Source organism: Corticium candelabrum, chromosome 19 (assembly GCF_963422355.1).
Source record: "Corticium candelabrum chromosome 19, ooCorCand1.1, whole genome shotgun sequence".
Lineage (NCBI taxonomy): Eukaryota > Metazoa > Porifera > Homoscleromorpha > Homosclerophorida > Plakinidae > Corticium > Corticium candelabrum.
The window spans coordinates 2,703,565-2,723,128 of record NC_085103.1 but is presented as its reverse complement, the minus strand read 5'-3'; the positions used below and the strand labels follow the sequence as shown (position 1 = coordinate 2,723,128).

The 19,564-nt window shown below is 42.0% G+C and overlaps 3 protein-coding genes across 3 annotated transcripts; 2 read left to right on the top strand and 1 right to left on the bottom strand.

Annotated features, from left to right (window-relative positions):
- Positions 1–77: 77 nt before the first annotated feature.
- LOC134194895 (putative neutral sphingomyelinase) lies at positions 78–4,434 on the top strand. Its single transcript, XM_062663876.1, has 6 exons — positions 78–210; positions 1,227–1,323; positions 1,392–1,468; positions 1,757–1,949; positions 2,323–2,788; positions 3,983–4,434. The coding sequence occupies exons 1-6, from the start codon at positions 143–145 to the stop codon at positions 4,336–4,338; spliced, it is 1,257 nt and encodes a 418-aa protein (XP_062519860.1). The 5' UTR covers positions 78–142; the 3' UTR covers positions 4,339–4,434.
- Positions 4,435–5,006: 572 nt separating this feature from the next.
- LOC134194860 (zinc finger protein 37-like) lies at positions 5,007–8,262 on the bottom strand. Its single transcript, XM_062663840.1, has 2 exons — positions 8,225–8,262; positions 5,007–6,425 (listed from the first exon to the last, which is right to left on the bottom strand). Exon 2 carries the CDS (start codon positions 6,410–6,412, stop codon positions 5,351–5,353), a length of 1,062 nt encoding a protein of 353 aa, XP_062519824.1. The 5' UTR covers positions 6,413–6,425; positions 8,225–8,262; the 3' UTR covers positions 5,007–5,350.
- Positions 8,263–16,911: 8,649 nt separating this feature from the next.
- LOC134194570 (zinc finger BED domain-containing protein 4-like) lies at positions 16,912–19,200 on the top strand. Its single transcript, XM_062663514.1, has one exon. It carries the CDS (start codon positions 17,246–17,248, stop codon positions 19,079–19,081), a length of 1,836 nt encoding a protein of 611 aa, XP_062519498.1. The 5' UTR covers positions 16,912–17,245; the 3' UTR covers positions 19,082–19,200.
- Positions 19,201–19,564: the final 364 nt, after the last annotated feature.

Genomic DNA, 19,564 nt, shown 5'->3' with positions numbered 1-19,564 from the left:
GCGCGTGGATACTTGTAACGTACGTTAGAACAATGTATATAACGTGCGTTAGCTAAACGGGTGTGCGCATGCGAAAACTGTCCACACTACACGGCCTCTTTCAGGACGGGTACATGTACACTGTGTTGTATAGTGTACGTGTATGCATACAACGAATGTAGAGATGACCGAGACCTCGCCCCCAATTCGGCTTCTGACATTGAACTGTTGGTAAGTGTTGTTAGTAGCACACACTAAGCTAGCACTACCACATTACCTAGCAGTAGGAATCAGTAATCCTATAAGTTCTCTAGCACAAAGGGAACATGTAGCACAGATATGGATACATTCATTACGTATTAATGAATTGCGGCTGTTAATTAATTAATTAATTAAATAACAATGTAACAATAATCTAACAATAATTTAATTTATAATTTAATTTATAATTTAATTAATCAATAATTTAACAATAGCAGTTTAATTAATTAATTAAAAATTAAATCAATTAATTAATTACGATCCTGTTTGTAGCTTATCCTGCTGTTGTGACTGCGCAGCAGGCTCACTGTTGTCATGAAGGGACGAACAACCACACCTCTAGTAAATTCTAAACGTGGTCTATATTTCAGATTTTAATTTAGTCAATTTTCTATGTTATCCTTTGGTGTTGTCACAGCATCTTTGGCACAAGGCAAAATAGAGATTTCAATAAATTATTGAAACAACGTACAGTTGCATGTCACTTATCCGATGTTCACGTATTGGACACGCCGGATATCCTACAGGTCAAGCTGGTGATGACATGACAGATAAATAATTATAAATAAATAGATATTAATAAATAAACATTAAAAATATTAACAAACAAATGTTAAAAATAAATATTGATGATATGACAGATAACATATTCTGCATATTATATAAGTTCACAATCAATCATGAACAGTGTAATTTTTATCTCTAGATCAATAAGACATTTGGTTCGTTTAAATTCACATCTACATTCAGTATACCTAATGTTGAAAAAAATCTGTAGTAATATGAACAATAGTTGAGTACGTAACAGCTTCAGTTATCCAACATACTCACTTATCCAACAGGGGTCTGGTCCCAAGGGGTCGGATAAGTGACATGCGACTGTATTGTTAAATTATACAAACTTTAGTTAATTTAGAGCTTCAAGTGCTTGGTATGGTCAATTCTGTCCCAAGATCTTATCTGTCTCATAGTTTGTCACTTTGCAGGGGCTTTGCAGTAATCTCCAAACACAAAGATTTGCGCTTGAGCAAAATAGCTGAGTACCTGGCAACTGGAGAATTGGATATTGTAGCACTGCAAGAGGTCACGTGGCTGCATTTGAATGTATTGTTTTCACTATCTATGGTATATGAAACATACTTTGGATGTAGATTTGGTGCAAGAGTGACTATTTGCACTTGAAACAATGCTTGGCTACTGTCTTTCCATATTCTCACTATTTTTACAGGTAAGCTTCAACTGGTGGACTTAGAGTAGCTGCAACTACTTGTGGGTGAAATTTCAGTGAATCTCATTGTGTATGGTGTGTTCATACCTGTGGATTGAATTCTATCTTGTTACACTTTTTGCAGTGTTGTTGTCGTCGTTGTTGTTCTGTTTGCATGTCTGGTGTGTGTGTGTGTGTGTGTGTGTGTGTGTGTGTGTGTGTGTGTGTGTGTGTGTGTGTGTGTGTGTGTGTGTGTGTGTGTGTGTGTGTGCAAAAATGTATTTAGTTGCCCTATTAATTGTTTTTCAGTGGTGTTATTGGCAGTGGCTTGTGTATCTTCTCATGCTGGCCAATTGAGGAGATTGCCTTTAGCGAGTATTTACTCAGCGGTCCCTCAATTGCTCGAAAAATATTCAAAGGAGACAAACTGGGTGGAAGGGGCATTGCCATGACTGTCATAAGGCACCCACAACATGGACCAATCCATGTGTTTACAACTCATGTAAGATTGTTGTTGTTGCTATTGCTTTTGTTGACAATTTTTCTAAATTTTTTCTATGATACTGACTAGACATTGTTTTCGTATATTTACATTTTGAAATACTGTCGTTTCCACTGTGGTGTGCTTTCTTGGTGTTGCCACTGCTGCTGGCTATATTGATCATGTGTGCTTTAACTGCTATTATTGGCCTTCTCCCTTCATACCTGTTTTTGTAGCAGTGGGAGACGTCACTGGCATTGTCAGATGCATTCATCAATCTATTTTATGCCGTTTTTGAATGATTTTCACTTTTTCCATTTGTATTTGTTTTATTGCCTCATCTAAAGCTATGCAGGCAAGACCATGAGTTCATGACTGGGTCTCTCTCATTTAGCTTATGGCAACATATGGATCAAAAGTGCCTGATGAAAATCAATCACATCGAGTTTGCCAGGCATTTCAACTTGTTCAATTTGTAAAGAGTCATAGACCTCGTTTTACTATACTTTGTGGAGACTTCAACTCGACTCCTCTTACTGAGCCTTACAACATCATAACAAGTTACGGCCAAATGAAAGATGCATGGTTAGAGATAGCAGGCAATGAGAGCACAAAAGGCATTACCATCAACAGACCAGAGAATGTGTATCGTAAAAAGCATGAAGATCCTATGAGAATTGACTTCGTCTTTTACGCCACAAATCCAGGTGAACGTTCTGTTTTGAAATGTCAGTCATCTGAAGTGACCATGGGGAAGATACCAGGGACAAATATCTACTTTTCAGACCACAATGGTATCTATTCAGAATTTGAAGTATGCGAGCAAGTTGATAGTGCTGACCCAAGTATTGATAACAAAGGTGAGCTGCAAATTGTTTTCGTGTTTAAATTATTGCTTTAATAATTCTAGGCCTTTAGTTGTCACGATCTAAATACCAGTTTAATGGTTGTTACAGAACAGGTGGTTTGTTTAGTAGACAGATAGACAGACAGACCAACCGACTGACACAAACAGACAGACAGACAGACAGACAGACAGACAGACACCATCTAATCTCTTTTACGACTGGGGGTGGTCCAGTGCACACTCACAACTCAATTGTGTCAGCATGGTCTAACTGCCTGTCTCAACTCAACTTGCTATACAAACTAGAGCCATAATACAGGTATGTCAACAGTGAGAAGAGGTCGGAGATCCTCGTCTTTGACCCAGAGTCAGGTGCAGACATTGAATTAGATGTGTCATTGGGTCATCCATGGTGTTTGGACTTAGTGAAGGCAGCCTCCAGAGAAGGAGTAGCAGCAATGAACAGGAGGAAAGAAGGAGGCCAAGTATAACTCTGAGCTGCTGCTAGAACGGCCTGCCATTGGTCATTCCTCTTGTTTTCGAACATTTGGCTGTTGGGGCGAACAAGCAGTAAGTACTTGAACAAGCTGGCAAAGAACGCAACGTATGATGAAGGAAGACAAAATGAGCTCGAGTTCAAGACCAAGTGACGATCAATCATTTCAGTCACACTTCAACGATGCAATGCAAAAGTCATCTCGGACAAACTTATTAGCGTAATGGTCCTGTTGTGTTAGTGTTGCTGTGGACATTTCTCTTTTAGTTGTTCATGATGTAAAGGCTTGATTTAAATAGAAAATATATTTATTGACAGACAGACAGACGGACAGACAGACAGACGGACAGACAGACAGACAGACAGACAGACAGACAGACAAGGTCTGCACGGCTGTAACAGCAGTTTATTGACTAGTAATTGGTAGATTTGTAGACACTTACAGCTGTTGCTACATCAGTTGTATTTGGCCTCCCAAGCAACGAACACACTTGTGCATGTACTACTCTGGACTCTTCTAAGTTGCATTATTTATTGGTTGTTGCCTCTTTTTGGTAGAGCAAACTTCACATAGACAAACTTAAATAATATGAATAGCAATTATAAATAAATAATCATTAATAATGATTATATTTTGATGTCTTAATATATCCTGAATCATGGAATGATTGTAAACTGTAACAGTGCTATTAAAATTCTGTTGTCTTGCAGCCTCTGTTGATAGTGTGATTGTGGCAGAACAACTAACAGCATTTGCTCTCACCACAGCTTCGGCACGATGCCATCAACAGATCATTGTCTCCTTGTTTTTCTTTTTCCTGTGGCTGAGTCTGACAGTAATTGCTCTATTTCCGTCCCTCCTGACTATATTCTTGATCGATTCTGTGGACACAGTGGCATTTTCAACCCCATTCTTTGGTCTTCTACTTTCTATTTCACTGACAGTAGCTATTTGTTTTGGCTTGCTATCACTCATCGTCAGTAAGATTGAGATCAATAGACTAACTCAGTTGCAACAGGAGATGAAGTTCGTTTGTCACGCCCTTGAACAGAGTGACATACAATAATAGCACAGTTGGATGTTGATGTTGATTTTTGGATTTTTGCTTATGGAGCTTTGTATGACTCATTGATTTGTGTATGGCACTGGTATGTTGTGGTGATCAACGTCTGTACTGATTGTCAATATGTGACTGTTACTGTCCACTGCATGCAGATCTCAGAGTATGATGCAACTAACTATACATAAAAGGTTGCAGAAGGTGCAACAAAAGCCATCCCTCATCAGGGGCATAAGCAAAATTAACACCAGTGTGAAACATAATCATTACCAAATGTCTACAGCAGTACACAAAGAGCATGATCGATTTGCAGTTCCGCCAGTTCTAGAACTGCTAGAACTGACAGCGTGCTCTCTGGTCTGGAAGTTTGAGGCTAAGACTGACACGCCTCTTTTCTGCAAAAGTCCCAGAAGAGTGACAGTGCACTATTGGCAGACAGCAATACTGATAGTTTCTTGCGCTCTATCGCTCCGTTTGAGGAAGATTGGCATCCATCAAAAGGTCAACAAGAGGCGCTGTTAGCTGAAGTCGCTCTGGTAGTCGATGGATCTTTAGCTGATGAAGCCGTAGTAGGCGTTGACATTGTTTCAGTCAGCAGTTCCGGTCTACAAAAATTTTTTGTTCAATTTTTAGTTCTGGTTCTGTCAGTTCCAACAGTTCCGACACGCCCTCATTTTCAGTTCTAGAACTGCAAATCGAACACACCCAAAATTATTCCATACTGGTCATGCATGCATGAAAGGAGCATTGTGCATGCAGGGCATCATTTTCATTCCTAGTGCACAGTGAAGAGGCATCACAAGGCAAAGTTACACGTGGAACATAAAGCAACACTTAACAAGGATACACACATTTTATTGCAGCCACTGGTCACAAGTTTATTTATATTAAAGTTACCAACAGACTATTCAAGGCAAGAAGCAGAGATTATAAATTTACAGTGCAATTGTATTAGTTATCACAAAAAAATTATGCTATTATTTTACCTCTGTTGAGAATACACTTACATCAGTGACTCTTACTCTATATCATCCTGAAGTCCGCTTGCTGTCTCCATACTATCTGGAAATCCATTTACTTCTGTATTGCCTTCTTGAGACTCGATTTCTACGTTGACGCCTTCAAACTCGTTTGCCTCCTCATAACCATCCTGAGCCTGAGACGTTCCACTGCTGCTACCCATACAATCATTTTCTTGTGTATCTTCCTCATGATGCTTCAAAGACATTGCTATGCAAGCTGGAGCATTCTTGATTCCCAGATGACCGTCTAAGCTAGCACCAGTTGTAAACCGTCTTCCACAATTATCACATTCAAAGGGCTTTTCTCCAGTGTGACTTCTCATGTGTATGCCCAAGTTAGATCTCTGAAAGAAACCCTTGTCACATACATCGCAATAATATTCCTTGTTTCCTGTATGAATTAAGGAATGCCTGTGCAAATGTCTTTTATCCGAGAATTTCTTTCCACACACCTCACATTCCAATGGTTTCTCACCCGAATGGGTTCGTTTATGTCTGTTTAGCGCACTACACTGCTTGAATCTCTTCCCACACGTTTTGCAACGAAATACATAATCAATATTATGTATTGACTTTAAATGTTTTCGCAATTCAATCTGATGCTTGAAACATTCCTCACACTCATAGCATCGAAACATTTTCTTATGTATTTGCATGTGACTCGTCAACTGCTTTTTTGTACGAAAACATTTCGTACATTTACTGCATTGAAATTGTCCATCTCTCTCACCGGTCTGCGAGCGATTAAGTCTATGAATGATAATCAACCTGTACTTAGGTTTTGCATCAGTAAAATTAGAAACATTATCTGAACTCTCTGTTTCACTTTCTTGAACACCATCCAGTAGAGTAGGAGTGTCACTTTTACAAACCTTTTCATTACCACCACAACAGATATCAGCCGTGATTGCTGAATTGCTCAATGCACAGTGTGAGTCATACTTTCTGGCACAAAGCTCCAAGTTCACACTACCATTTTCTGCCAATAAAAATTTCTTTGGTACTAATTGCTTGCGTTTTCTCAACGAATGAAGAGGAGTTACGAGACTGGTAGTCATAATCCAAAATAACCTGATTCCAAACAATCACTAATGAATTTCAAACACAGTCAATACGTTTTACTCAAAATTGCTTAAGTACATGTGCACACGTGTTCAAATAGCTTACTCATCCATCATCAACTAGACAAAGATACATTGACAATGACAACAGGCCAGACATTTACGTTCATGGTCCAAAGATATAGCAAAGGAAAAAGACGATTCAATGGTGCAGCCTTGGAGAAAGAACACCATCAATAGTATAGCAAGAGAATTTAGTTGTGCAGCAACCAAAAGAAAGGCTTTCAAGGAAAACAAATACTCCAAACAAACATTAATTGATGAATATAAACCTGCTGTTATCCCTATTTTATTTGAAAGTTTTGGACAAATGCTGTATTCCTGCACCTTTGCCTGCATGACGGTATAAGTAAAAATTACCAAAACTAGTTTGTCCATAACTGGTACCTAAACCGGCATACCGGTATAAAGTGCACAGTGCCGGTGTAGAGCGAGCCGCACTTGGTACGCAAGGGCAAGTATTGTGCATGCTTTAAAATGGCAGCAGGACAGCAACATCATGTGAAGAGGAAGCGTGGGATGTGCTAGAAGAAGAGTATGAGGAGAATGCTCTGTCTGAACGTGAAGATGATGAAGATGAAGAATTCCAAGAAATGGAATGAACAAACATCGTACAGTCTAGCATGTCTAGCTGTTAGTTGTTGAAGATTACGTAGTTTGTTCTGTTGTGTTGCACTTCATCATGGTTAACGTAATTGTTGGTCTCTCTTCAGGTACTGTAATCATTCATCAAATATTCACAGCATGAGGGTTTTTACCCCCATTATTTGCGGCATGCCGGAGTCCCCGGGGTGTACTGGCACTCTGGTATTTTGCAGCTTATACCAGCATGCAGCAAAAGGTGCAGGAATACAGTACATTCTGTAGTTTTTAGCTAGTTAGTACTCGTGCAGTACATACAAAGTTGAAACAATACAGTTGTCCTCACAGGGTGCCTGGAGGATTAGCCCTAGGGCTGAAGGTTTCCCCTGTATAAATAAATACATGGTTACTGTACATACTGTACGTACTGTCTTCAGTACGGCAACATTGATGTCACCACTGTCATCCTCTCAAGAACAAAAACGCAGAGATACTCCACAACAAGATCCTCAGCATTGTGGGCAAGACGTCAATTGGCCAGGAAACTGTTAACATTCCAGCTGGACGGTTTTTTGGGTTTAGCTAAATCGTAGTGTGACATAGGGGCTCTAGGCCCTGATTAGTTTCTTGTAGACATATATCTGTTGCGATGGCAATACCTCTCAATTGAGTAATTAACAAGTCCCTGTTGAAGTAAGACAAACAGCAACAATTTCGGTTTCAAAAGAAAGCCACGACAACCAAATCTAGTACATGTACTGTTGTCATCACAGGCAACTTTGCTTAAAATGCAAAACAGGTAAAATAGGAAACCGTTACCACTTTCTAGTATACAAATATATACCATGCAATATATTTTTAATAGTTAGTGGTTTGGTTGTAGGGCAAATATCCGGGAGTTGCGAATATCCGGGAGTTGGGAATATCCGAGATACTGCAGTTACACGGCTTAATTTGCAGACAGTAGAAACCGAAATTTTACGTACCATACAGTCATCTACCTAACTGTACACCTTGCCATCAATATTGACTACCAAAGCTGTACACGAAAACGCGTAGACTAACAGAGGTCGCTAGCTACCATAGGCTGTTCCTAAAATGTGGCCTAATTACCACAATAAACACTATATGCAAGTATTATAACAATCGACTCGTACAGTGCCGTACCTGACAAGACGCGTTCTCTCCAGCAGTCTCCAGCAAATCACGTGGTTAAAGTAAGACGTCCCGGATGTTCCTATGGTGTCCCGTGATTCTGTCGCCTGTGTCCAAGTCGCCACATTTGACGACAACTTGGGCATATAAAACAAGGAACGTGGAATGGATGGAACGCAGAACGGAACGTGAAATAGAATGTGCATGTGCCGTAGGTCTGCCTAGTGATGCAAGCTCACAATTTTATTAGTTAGAACATATGCACACCCTGAGACAGTATCCATACATCCATGATACTTGATGCATCCAGCCTAACAGATCACCTAATTGGTGTAGACTAGACTCGAGCCAGTCTCTCCCCGCCTTCGTCATTCTCTGGATTGTCAATCCTCGCCGGGGAGAGACTGGTTTCAAACAGCCTTCTTCCGGTGCAATTAGCTTTGAAAGGTCATACCTTCTAACAGACAGGGTTACATAAACGGATCCCGGGATCCGTTTAGTGGTCGCTGCTTGTATCATAATAGTGTCGTTACCGACTATATATTGGTTCTATTGCAGCTCGCTTACAGTGTCTACGCAATACTACACCAGACTACACCAGACTACACAAAGCTGGCTAACCACATGCCACAGTAGTATATAGTGTCATGTTCTATCAGTATGCTAATGAGTACTAGGGGTAGTCCCATAGTCCCTTACTCTACTATACTCCCTTCCACTAAATCTCTCAATATCTCCTGGGGGTCTTCTATTGTTCCTTGTGGGATACCGTCGATTTTCTCTCTCTGTTGACTTCTCAATTGGTTTCTTTGTTGGCATGTTATCAGTCTGTTCCGACCGTGTCTGTTAACTCAGGGTGGCTAGGAGTAGTTGGTACTGAGTCTTCCCTGGTAGAGTCTGTTGATGAGATTGTCTTCTCAGCACTGACTTCGGAATAGCTCCCAGCTTGTGGTGGAATCATAGTCGCTGTAATATCATGAGTATTGGAAGCTTGCTCCTGATGTACATCCTGTGAAAAACTTCTGATATCACGATGTAATATATGGTCTACATGAACATACCTAGCCTGACCATTCACGTTTACAAGATAGTTGCTCGGTCCCAGTTTCTGAACTACTGTTCCAGAGAGCCACCGTCCCCGACTATCTTGTCTTGGGTTCCATACTGCCACTGATTCTCCAGGCAACATCTCACGATTTCTGGATGCAGCTTCTGTTTGGCTCTCCTGTCTGTCTCGAATCTCTCCTCCAACTGTAGGTTTAACAAGGCTTAGTCTTGTTCGTAAGACTCTCTTCATTAGCAATTCGGATGGCGTTTTTCTTGTTGAGGTATTTGGAGTCGACATATACTGCAGCAATTGTCCTACTAGCGGTTGTACTAGTGCCCATTTCATGCACCTCCAACCATTTCGAATAAGTGTCAATCATAATAAGATAATGTTGACCTTCCAACTCCGCGAAATCTGCGTTAACTTTCTCCCAAGGTGCTGTGGGATACATTCATGGATGAGGAATACCAGCAGGCGGTTTATTCCTCTGACTTTGGCAAATTTCACATTTCTTGCACAATTCTTCCAACGTCATGTCCAAACTCGGACACCAGATATACGATTTAGCGAATGCTTTCATTCGAACCTAGGTGATTTTCATGAAGATCTGCTAGAACTCTTGACTTTAATTTTTGCGGAATTATCACACGTGTTCCCCAGAGTAAACAGTTCTCTTCAACGCTAAGTTCATCTGACCGTCGTGACTAGGGTTGTAACCTTGGATCCATGTGACTTTTCCAGTTCCATCCAGACAATGTATACTGGTATGCCCGTCTCAAAATTGGATCTGCTTTAGTCTCTTGTGCTACTTCTGCTGCTGTTACAGATAGATTTTCACATCAATCCACATGGTACAATTCCTGGTTAGGGTCTATGACATTCACTTCCATTGGCAGTCGGGACAGCATATCAGCTTCCTAATTCTCCTCTCCAGCCATATACTCCAGATTGTACTCGTATGCACTTAAAATTAGCGCCCACCTCTGCAGCCTTGCTGCTGCTAACGCCAGGATACCCTGTTTAGGTCCCAGAATTTTGACCAAAGGCTTGTGATCTGTCACCAGTGTAAATCTTCGGCCAATGAGTAATTATTGCCAGTGATTCACGCTCTATTTGGGCATAGCCCTTTTCTGCTGATGACAGTGTCCGTGAAGCAAATGCTACTGGCCTCTCCGATCCATCCTCAAACTCGTGACTCAAACAGGCTCCTATTCCATATGGTGATGCGTCAGGAAACAGTATGCAGAACTTACAGATTCCTCCATCAAGGAGTTTGCTGTACACCAGCCAGGGAAACTTCTCCAGCCATGAGTGCTGAAAACTGACGGTCCAACTATTCTTATTCTTTGTCACTTGATGAGAGCGAAGGCAGAAAGAAGGAGAGGGTTTCCAATGTAAGTGAAGAAACTGCATCTTCTTGCTGGCAGGCAATTCTTCAGTTAGCTTTCTCAAGTGAAGCATAGAACCACTTGAGGCCTCTACAAGGAATCCTAGATCAATGAGATTCCCCTCCGTATCACTAGAAGGAGCAGCGACATCTACGTTGCTCGACACACCCGCTGAAAACCTTCTTGCGGCTTGGATGCAAGACAGAAGGCTTGACTCTGACGGATGGTCCTTGTCTGCATCCTCCTGATTCAAACATTGCAATTTTGCAGGCAAACTATCCTTGTCTTACCTCTCAAGAACTCTTACCAGTTAAACACAGCTGGACCATTATTGATTAACACAGGATATTATAAGATATTGTCATACAAATTCTTAAATTGTTGGCGCGCTATTCAGAGAGTGAACTGCACGACAGCATTACAGTGTAACACAGCTTATAACCACTGAGTCAGACTCACTGTGACTGAGTCTTACTCTGACCAGGTACATACGCTTCAGACTGCGTGCCGATCTCATCATGATTTTCAAACCTGCGTAAGTTGTACGTTTGAGATCTCAATGCCTAGTGACGGATTCCATCAGTGCGTCTAGAATAATAATTACTATTCGTGAAGTTAAGCTGTAGTGACACCAACGGACTGCTCTTTGGTCTGCATGGTCAATTGTACCCTACACTGGGAATGATCACCGACTGAACACTGTACAGTAGAGTGGAGAAATCTCTAGGCTGCTCGACTGAACTAACAACTAGCATGCGTGGTCGTTAGCTACCTAGTAAAGAACAGAATGTTCTGACGCCCCGTTTTCTTGAAAACCTGTTGTTTGCAGTAGACTAGACAATGTATGGCTTAGCAGTGGCGGATCTAGGGTAGGGGTTGTGGGTGTTGCAACCCCCCTTTTGTTAGCCTTGGAGTTCGGCTTGCGCTATGCAGTCTAGGATTCCGAAGCTATTCTTTGCGATGGCAGGCTAAGACCACCTTTCTTTCTCAATATTTGAATAATAAATCATATCTTTTGTTGGGTAAGTTTAGAAATAATGGTACTTATTTTAAATTTGCTCCTACGTACAGAAGAGAGTGTAGTTGGTATCATCAGTCTGTGACTGCAGATTCACGTGCCCAGCTTACTACTCATGCGCAGTTTTCTTCAGCCTGTATCTACAGAATCCGTGACTCCGGCATTGCAGCTTGTCATGATACCTACTTTGTTCAAAAGATGCGTAGGACTCGTTACACTCGCGGATGGTTTTCTCGTAGAACTAGTGATCTAAACAGTGACAGACTCAGCAGACCGCTAGTACTTAATAGGGGCGTAGGACTGAAAGCATCAAACATTGTTACAACTGAGGGGGCACTGCCACACAGTATACTTTTTGTTGACTTATTAGCTACACTTGGCCAAAATCAAACTTCGAAATCAAAAACCAAAATCAAGTAGTGAAGTGGCATGTGTCCCTCCGGCGCCTCTGCAAGTTTCTATGCCTATGCTTATAGGTAAGCTACGCATTGATCTGTCTTAACGTGTGTTCCAACAAAGCCTGCGTTTGTTGACAAACGACGTCCAGGCAGAAGTAAGTATATTTACTATGGCAGTCACACCAGAAGCCTCCTCTTCTCGAAGGCTTCAAGCTGACGTCGGAAAGGTGGTCAGAGATGTCTTTGGACGAAGAGTACAAAGAAAGAAGACAAAGCACCAAGGAAACAGTATCTACAAATATTTCGGCCTGAAAAGGAAGCGTGTGAACAACGATATAGCACATGACTCTTCTAGGAGACCGTGTTCTTCTGGCCTTCCTAGCACAAACATAAATGTAGTCGACCTCTTGAAGAAAATACAGCAGCAAACGGACGAGCTGGAGAGTGAGAGGCAACAGCGACTGAACCTGGAGAGACAACTTCGTGAATTAGCTTCGCAAAACGAAATGCAGTTTACAGACCATCAGATACACGTGCAAAAATGATCAAAAACACACAAGAAGAGCAAAGTTTGCTAAAACAACAGTTACATGAAGCTAGACTACAGCCTGAGGAGATCTTGGATTTACAGAGTCAGTTGCATCTGAGCTGCCTTCAAGTGCCATCACTACGGAAAGATCTAGATGAGGGCAACCTTGTAGCTCAGATGAAGCAGCAAGAACTATGTCAATTACAAAGGCATCTTGAACAAGCACAATCTGTGAATTGAGATGGAGTGCGGGATACAATAGATGCTGAACTTGTGACACTTCGACAGACTAAAGGAATATTGTCAACTGGTCCACGCAATCCATCAAACCGAAGATCAGTTCACCAATTTAAATTTGAACAGTAAAAGACCTACTCATGGAGACAGCTCCTCACCTAACGACACTGTTATTTTCTATTGGTCAATATATCACAGATCCAGAACACACTACTTTCCCATTTATGACAGTCAAAGACGTTCATAGCCTTTTTGCTCTTATTGTTTTGCCAAAGAAGGACAGCCCTCATGTAAATGGATTTCAAACTCTTGTGGGCCTCATGTTGCTTGCTCGAGGAATTAGCAAGCAGGTCATTACAGGCTTGAATCACATAGATGTGTCATTATCATATTATGAAATTCTGCGTTTGGTAGAACAAACAGCTGACGCAATTGCGTCAAGCAATGCCATCCAACATGGAACATGAATAGTTGCCTACGCGAACATAAATTTTTACAAACACGTACTGCATGAGAGACAGGGCAGGCACCATGAATCTTGGAACTTCACAATTCGTCTGGCAACTAAAGTGATGAATGTCCCTTCTGAGGAATTATTGAGTACAGCTGGTATACCACAATGTCGTAGATCATCTCTAAACCACCACGACCTGCTGCCGACTGATGAAGACGATGAGTACTTTATTCATGCAGGTAGACGTTATGTGAAAAATCTGCTTGTACATTACTTCAGAAGTTGCAATGGCCTCCTCAAATGCAGCAATCCTAGACATGGATAGAAGACCAACAAATCAGTTCTTTATTCCATGCCTCTCATGGACATTGACAGCAGCTAAATTGACAACAATGTTACAATTTTGGATAACTTTCAAAGAAGACTCAACATTGATGGCATGACTCACCAGTGTGTTGTAGGAGATCAGGCGACATGTTCCACCATAAGAGAAGCTAAGCGCAGAAAAGTGGCAGAGTTTAATCCTAGAGACAAATTGACTTGGGCTAAAGAAAACCCTGGTGACTTTCATTTTCAATGGGAGTGTCTCAAGGTCATCTTTCTGCTTTCTTGGGGATCCTCAGATCAGCCAGGGCCACTTGCTCAACTTAGAGACAATGTAAAGAGGAGAACTGTTACAAGTGATGCCAAGGTATTCCAACAAGGAGATGAATTTCTACAAAACGCACTTGATGCCCACTTGATTGCATCTCTTGTCGACTTCTTGAAGCTTGATGATGAGTCCCATACACTACCACCAGATGAACTTCCACTCACTGAAACAAGGATTAACCAATTAGTAAACCAGTTCGTTGACACAGCTATCGCTGTTCCTACAGATGAACAACAGCCAGAAGCAGATCATGACCATAATTTTCACAGCTCATTTGTACATGCTGCACTCTTCTACCATGACCTACGAGATGCCATCAAGTATGAGGATGAACCAGGAATAATTCGGCAATGGCGAATCTGGCTCCTGTTCTTTCTTGCAAGCAGACGACGAAACTACAGTGTTGAAGCAGCAAACTTACTAGCAAACCTGAAAGCTGATTTTTCAAAATGGATGGCACATATTGCAACCTACAATCGTACCATCAATTCCACGGGAATACCAGGCCATGGGAAACCGATTGATCAGGCAGTTGAACATCATAATCTCATTATAAAAATGCACTGAGACTCTCAGGCAGCAACATAACTGCATAAGCACCACCAAAAAGTGGTGAGTCTGCCAGCTCAGATGTTACAGGACTGTGCAGGACTCTATGACAAACAAGTCCAATCTCCTTTTCGTTCGAAGCGACATACGAGAACTGAAGTACTGCAGGACATAAAACAGATGGTGGTAACTCTACGAGAAACAGAGTAACTTGTAAGATACCTTCACGAAAGCTAAAAAACAAAGAAGACTTCAACATTCCAATTAGCCTGGGATATGCGAAGCTTTGTCGCAGCAATGGCTGAGGAAGTTTTTACAAAGATCTGAAATGAAGTTGGACAAGGATCCCAACCTGCAAGAACTGCATGCAGAGATTGAGGCATCAGATGAACTTCCTTTCCGCTAACAGACTATTTAGTCTACCATTATATGACACATGCACACCTCTGGCTGAAGGTGTCATTTAGTCATTCACTAGTTGTAAATAAACAATGTATCTGTAACTGTCAGTTTGAAGAACACATCAATTTTACTGAATTGTATTCTGTGTCCATAAACATAAGTCTCTCAACCATTAATGTAATTCATACAAATACTGTTACTGGAAAATGCATATACCAAGCATCCATCCATGGAAATTAGGTAATGGAAATGCATATTCCATTTTATAGAATTCACGAATGGAAAACCGTTATGGTGATTCCATTTCCCATGAATGGTATGTGTTTAGAGATTCCACTGATGGTATTTATCCACGGAATATGCTTTACTTTCCCTTAACATTCACATAAATGGAATTTTGACATCTTTTCCTGTAATAGTCTCATAATTATAACGGAAGTACGCATAGCTACTCTAGAGTAACATTAGGTCCCACCGAAAAAATTGTCTGATTGGGGTAACCCGCCCACCTGTGTTTGGAGGTCGAGGGCCGCTGAGTTTTTTTATTCAAATGTGTTTTCCGTTGGCATACCCGTGTAGAGTAAGTAATCCGGGAACTGGAATCAGTAATAAATATCAATAACTTAGTTGTCTGTCTGACCACGCGCGCTGGCACCAATCCGCCGTAGCCAGGGTGAGGCAGGAGTGATTTTTTGGACGTGTCATAAAAAATCAAGGTGCAGCCCTAACGATTAACTATCGAAGTAGACGCTCTGGTAGTACGTTAGTGAGCGTTGTAGAGTGTGTAATAACAAGTGAGTCTCTAACAAATCGAGCCTGTGTCTACCGATCAAACACAAAATTGGCGGCGAGGATGGCGCAGAGCCACACAAAGTATGAACATTTGGAACCACTCCAACCAGGAGACAAGATTGATTAATATCACCAACGCTTTCTGCTCTATTGTACCGCCAACAACATTAGCGACGCGGACAAATTGAAAGCAATATTCTTCACGACAGTCGGAGAGACAGCGTACTCACTATTAATCGAATCGTCAGTCCAGCTAAACCACCAGCTAAGACCCTCGACGCACTCATCACATTGCTGAAGAATCATTACAAACCGAGGAAGATAGTCATTGCAGAAAGGTTCATATTTTATAAGAGACAGCAGAAAGAGGGCGAATCAATTGCAAATTACCTTGCGGAATTGCGCCGCCTAGCAAAAGATTGCGAGTTCGCGGACAGCCTGAATACAGCGTTACGCGATCAATTGGTGTGCGGTCTTCAACATGAAGGCCACAGCAGAAGGTCCTAGCAGAACTAGACCTGACATTTGTAGTGTATTCAATAGTGCCATATATGATCATACGGGGTAGACATATGGGTTAGTATCAGAGCGGCAAATCGTGTACTTAGTCGTAGAGTTGAGTACGTGTCTAAGTGCATAATATCTGGCGACGAGGATGGCAGCGAACGCAAGTATAGGTCTCTTGGGTCGAATAGAGCCGTATGACTAAACAACGGATTGGATATCATACGAAGAGAGAATGGACCAGTTTATGTTGGCAACAGGAAACGGAGACGACAATGCGAAAAAAGTAGCGGCATTTCTAACAGTGATTGGAGCTGAAACGTACTCGCTGCTTCGCGATTTGGTGCACCCAGCAGGCCCGTAGCCTGGCTTCAGAAGTGGGCGGTGCGTAATACACCAAAATGGACCAATGACGTCACATACATGTTAATTTTTAGCTTTTAGAATTATTGTGCCCGTACTGAAAGACGGGGGCACAAGCGTTAGAATTTGTGGTGACTATAAACAAACAGTCAATCGAGCAACAGAAGTGGAATAGTACCCGAATCCAAAGACTGAAGATCTTTTTGCGTCATTGACAGGAGGAGAATCGTTTACCAAGTTGGATTTGTCATAAGAGTACAACCAAATCCCTCTAGACAAAGAATCGAAGAGATTGACAACAATCAACACGCCAAAAGGATCGTTTGAGTTCAACAGATTACCGTTGCACCAACAGGCCAACCAGTGTTGCACCGATAATCGGATCGGCTATCGGTTATCGGCCGATATAGGCATATCGGTACTGTATCGGAATCGGTAAATTGCGCGTAGGTGCTCGCCGATAGATTGCGCATGCGTATGCAGAACGTAGGACCACGTGAGTAGGCGCGGAGATGAGCCGGAAGTCTCCCATTTGGGAGCACTTTGAGGTAGCTGAGGACACAAGATTCGGCTATCGGTTATCGGCAGATATAGGCATATCGGTACCGTATGGGAATCGGTAAATTGCGCGTAGGTGCTCGCCGATAGATTGCGCATGCGTATGCAGAACGGTACTGTAGAACCACGTGAGTAGCCTGCATGTCGGCGGAGACGAGACGGAAGTCTCCCATTTGGGAGTACTTTGAGGTAACTGAGGACGCAAGATTCGCTCGCTGCAAGGCTTGCAAGATGAAGATATCACGCGGTGGACAGACGACAAAAACCTTCAACACCACAAATCTCCAGCATCACTTGAGAACTCGACACCAAGATAGGAGTGCGGCATACGAAAGGGCCATAGAGGAGGAGAAGGTGAAGGCTAAAGACCGAAAGCAAACCAAGGCATCTGCGTGCTTTCTCCAGCAGTCGTTGCTGGACGTACGGAAATGGGACATCAATAATTCACGCGCACAACGAGTGCATCAATTAATCGCTGAAATGATTGCCCTTGACTCACAGCCCCTGTCAATAGTGAATGATGTCGGGTTTACTCGTCTGCTACGTGAGCTTGAGCCGAGGTATTCTCTTCCTAGTAGAAGATACATAACTGAGACAGTTCTGCCTAAGGTCTATGAAGAAGTGAGGAGTGGAGTCAGGAAACAGGTGGATGGAGTGTCTTTCTTCAGTTTTACCACAGATGGATGGACTTCTGATGATGGTATTGCAAACTTCCTTAGTCTTACTGCTCACTGGTTAACTGATGATTTTGAAAGAAAATCTGCTATCCTTCATGTCCTTCCACTGGAAGAGGCTCACACTGGTGAATACCTGTGTCATACTTTCCTGCAAATGTTGGACGGTTGGAACATAAAGAAGAACCAAGTCCACTTGGTGCTGCGAGACAATGCTGCTAACATGGTCAAGGGAATGAGAGAAGCATGTGTTCCATCTTATGGCTGCTTTGCCCATACACTACAGTTAGTCATTGGGGATGGACTGTTGTTTCAAAAAGGAGTTAAAGATCTGCTTGCCGTCTGCCACAGAATTGTTAGTCACTTTAAACATTCATCACTTGCCCATTCACGTCTGCAAAAGATTCAAGTTAGTCTCGGATTACCTCAGCACCGCCTACCACAAGATGTATCAACCAGATGGAATTCCTCCCTCTACATGCTCCAAGCAATCATAGAACAAAAGATGGCCATAGCTGCTTATTCCTCAGAGTATAGGATTCCCCAACTGACAGCAACACAGCTGGAAATAGCTGCAAAAGTTATTGAGGTACTTGAACCTTTCGAGGAAATCACAAAAGCAGTCTCATCTAATGCATCGACCATATCATTAGTCATTCCGTTTGTTCGAATGCTTCATAGGACGCTGAAAGAGCAACATAATGACAAAGGAATTCAGTCAATGAAGGATGAGATTCTAAAGTCATTGCAAAAGAGATTTTCGGACATAACTGATAACTACTCTTTAGTCTTAGCAACACTGTTGGACCCTAGATTCAAGGACAAGTTTTTCAGTGACACATCAGAAAGAAGTTTTGCTAGAGGTCTTCTTCAGGAGAAATGTCATGAACTACTGCTAGAAACAAAATCAGATCCTGACTCATGTGCAGAGGACACTTGCCCACCCTCTCCTAAGAGACCTCAAAGTTTACTTTGGAGAAGTTTCTCAGATATTTTAAAAGAAACGGGCTCCTGTTCAGCAAGTTCTAAGACTCCATCGAACATTGACCATTATCTGTCAGAACCAGTAATAGATTTTCACCAGGCCAGCTGTGACAGCTGGTGGATGGAAAACAACAGAAGATTTCCACTTCTGTCAGAGCTTGCACAACGCTACTTAAGTGCCCCTGCAACATCTGTTCCCTCAGAAAGGGTTTTCTCTGATGCTGGCAACATCTGTAATGATAAACGTAACAGGCTAGCACCCGAGCGAACAGAAACATTGTTATTTATTAAGAAGAACTTTGACATATGTAAAAAATGAACATCACTCTTTATCTAGTATCTACAAAATAGTATAAATTTATCAGATATCGGTATCGGCTATCGGTATCGGTTCATTGTGTGCTTGCATATCGGTTATCGGTATATCGGCGAAATTCTCTTATCGGTGCAACACTGTTGCCAACAGCATGCGAAGGCTCCATCTCATGCTCCTCTCCACCTGTGGGAATGGCCCGGTAAGCCGTGGGCTAGAATACACATGGATTACGCAGAACATTTCATGGGGAAGATGTTCCTAGTTGTTGTCGAGGCATATTCTAAGTGGATAGATGCGTACGTAGTACAAACGGCTACAACGCAGGTCACTGCGGAGACACTGCAAGTGTCTTTTGCAGTGCATGGGTTGCCAGATGTGGTAGTGTCCGACAATGGCAGTTGCTTTACAAGTAGTGAATTTGCCCAGTTTGGTGCGGCGAGAGGAATTGTTCACGTAACATCCTCTCCTTATTACCATTCATCAAAT

Bases quoted from the DNA above. Each gene is read 5' to 3' on its own strand.
- LOC134194895 (XM_062663876.1), top strand. From the start codon at position 143: ATGCATACAACGAATGTAGAGATGACCGAGACCTCGCCCCCAATTCGG. The intron at 211-1,226 runs GTAAGTGTTGTT...GTCACTTTGCAG, and splicing joins CTTCTGACATTGAACTGTTG to GGGCTTTGCAGTAATCTCCA. The intron at 1,469-1,756 runs GTAAGCTTCAAC...ATTGTTTTTCAG, and splicing joins TATTCTCACTATTTTTACAG to TGGTGTTATTGGCAGTGGCT.
- LOC134194860 (XM_062663840.1), bottom strand. From the start codon at position 6,412: ATGACTACCAGTCTCGTAACTCCTCTTCATTCGTTGAGAAAACGCAAG.
- LOC134194570 (XM_062663514.1), top strand. From the start codon at position 17,246: ATGTCGGCGGAGACGAGACGGAAGTCTCCCATTTGGGAGTACTTTGAG.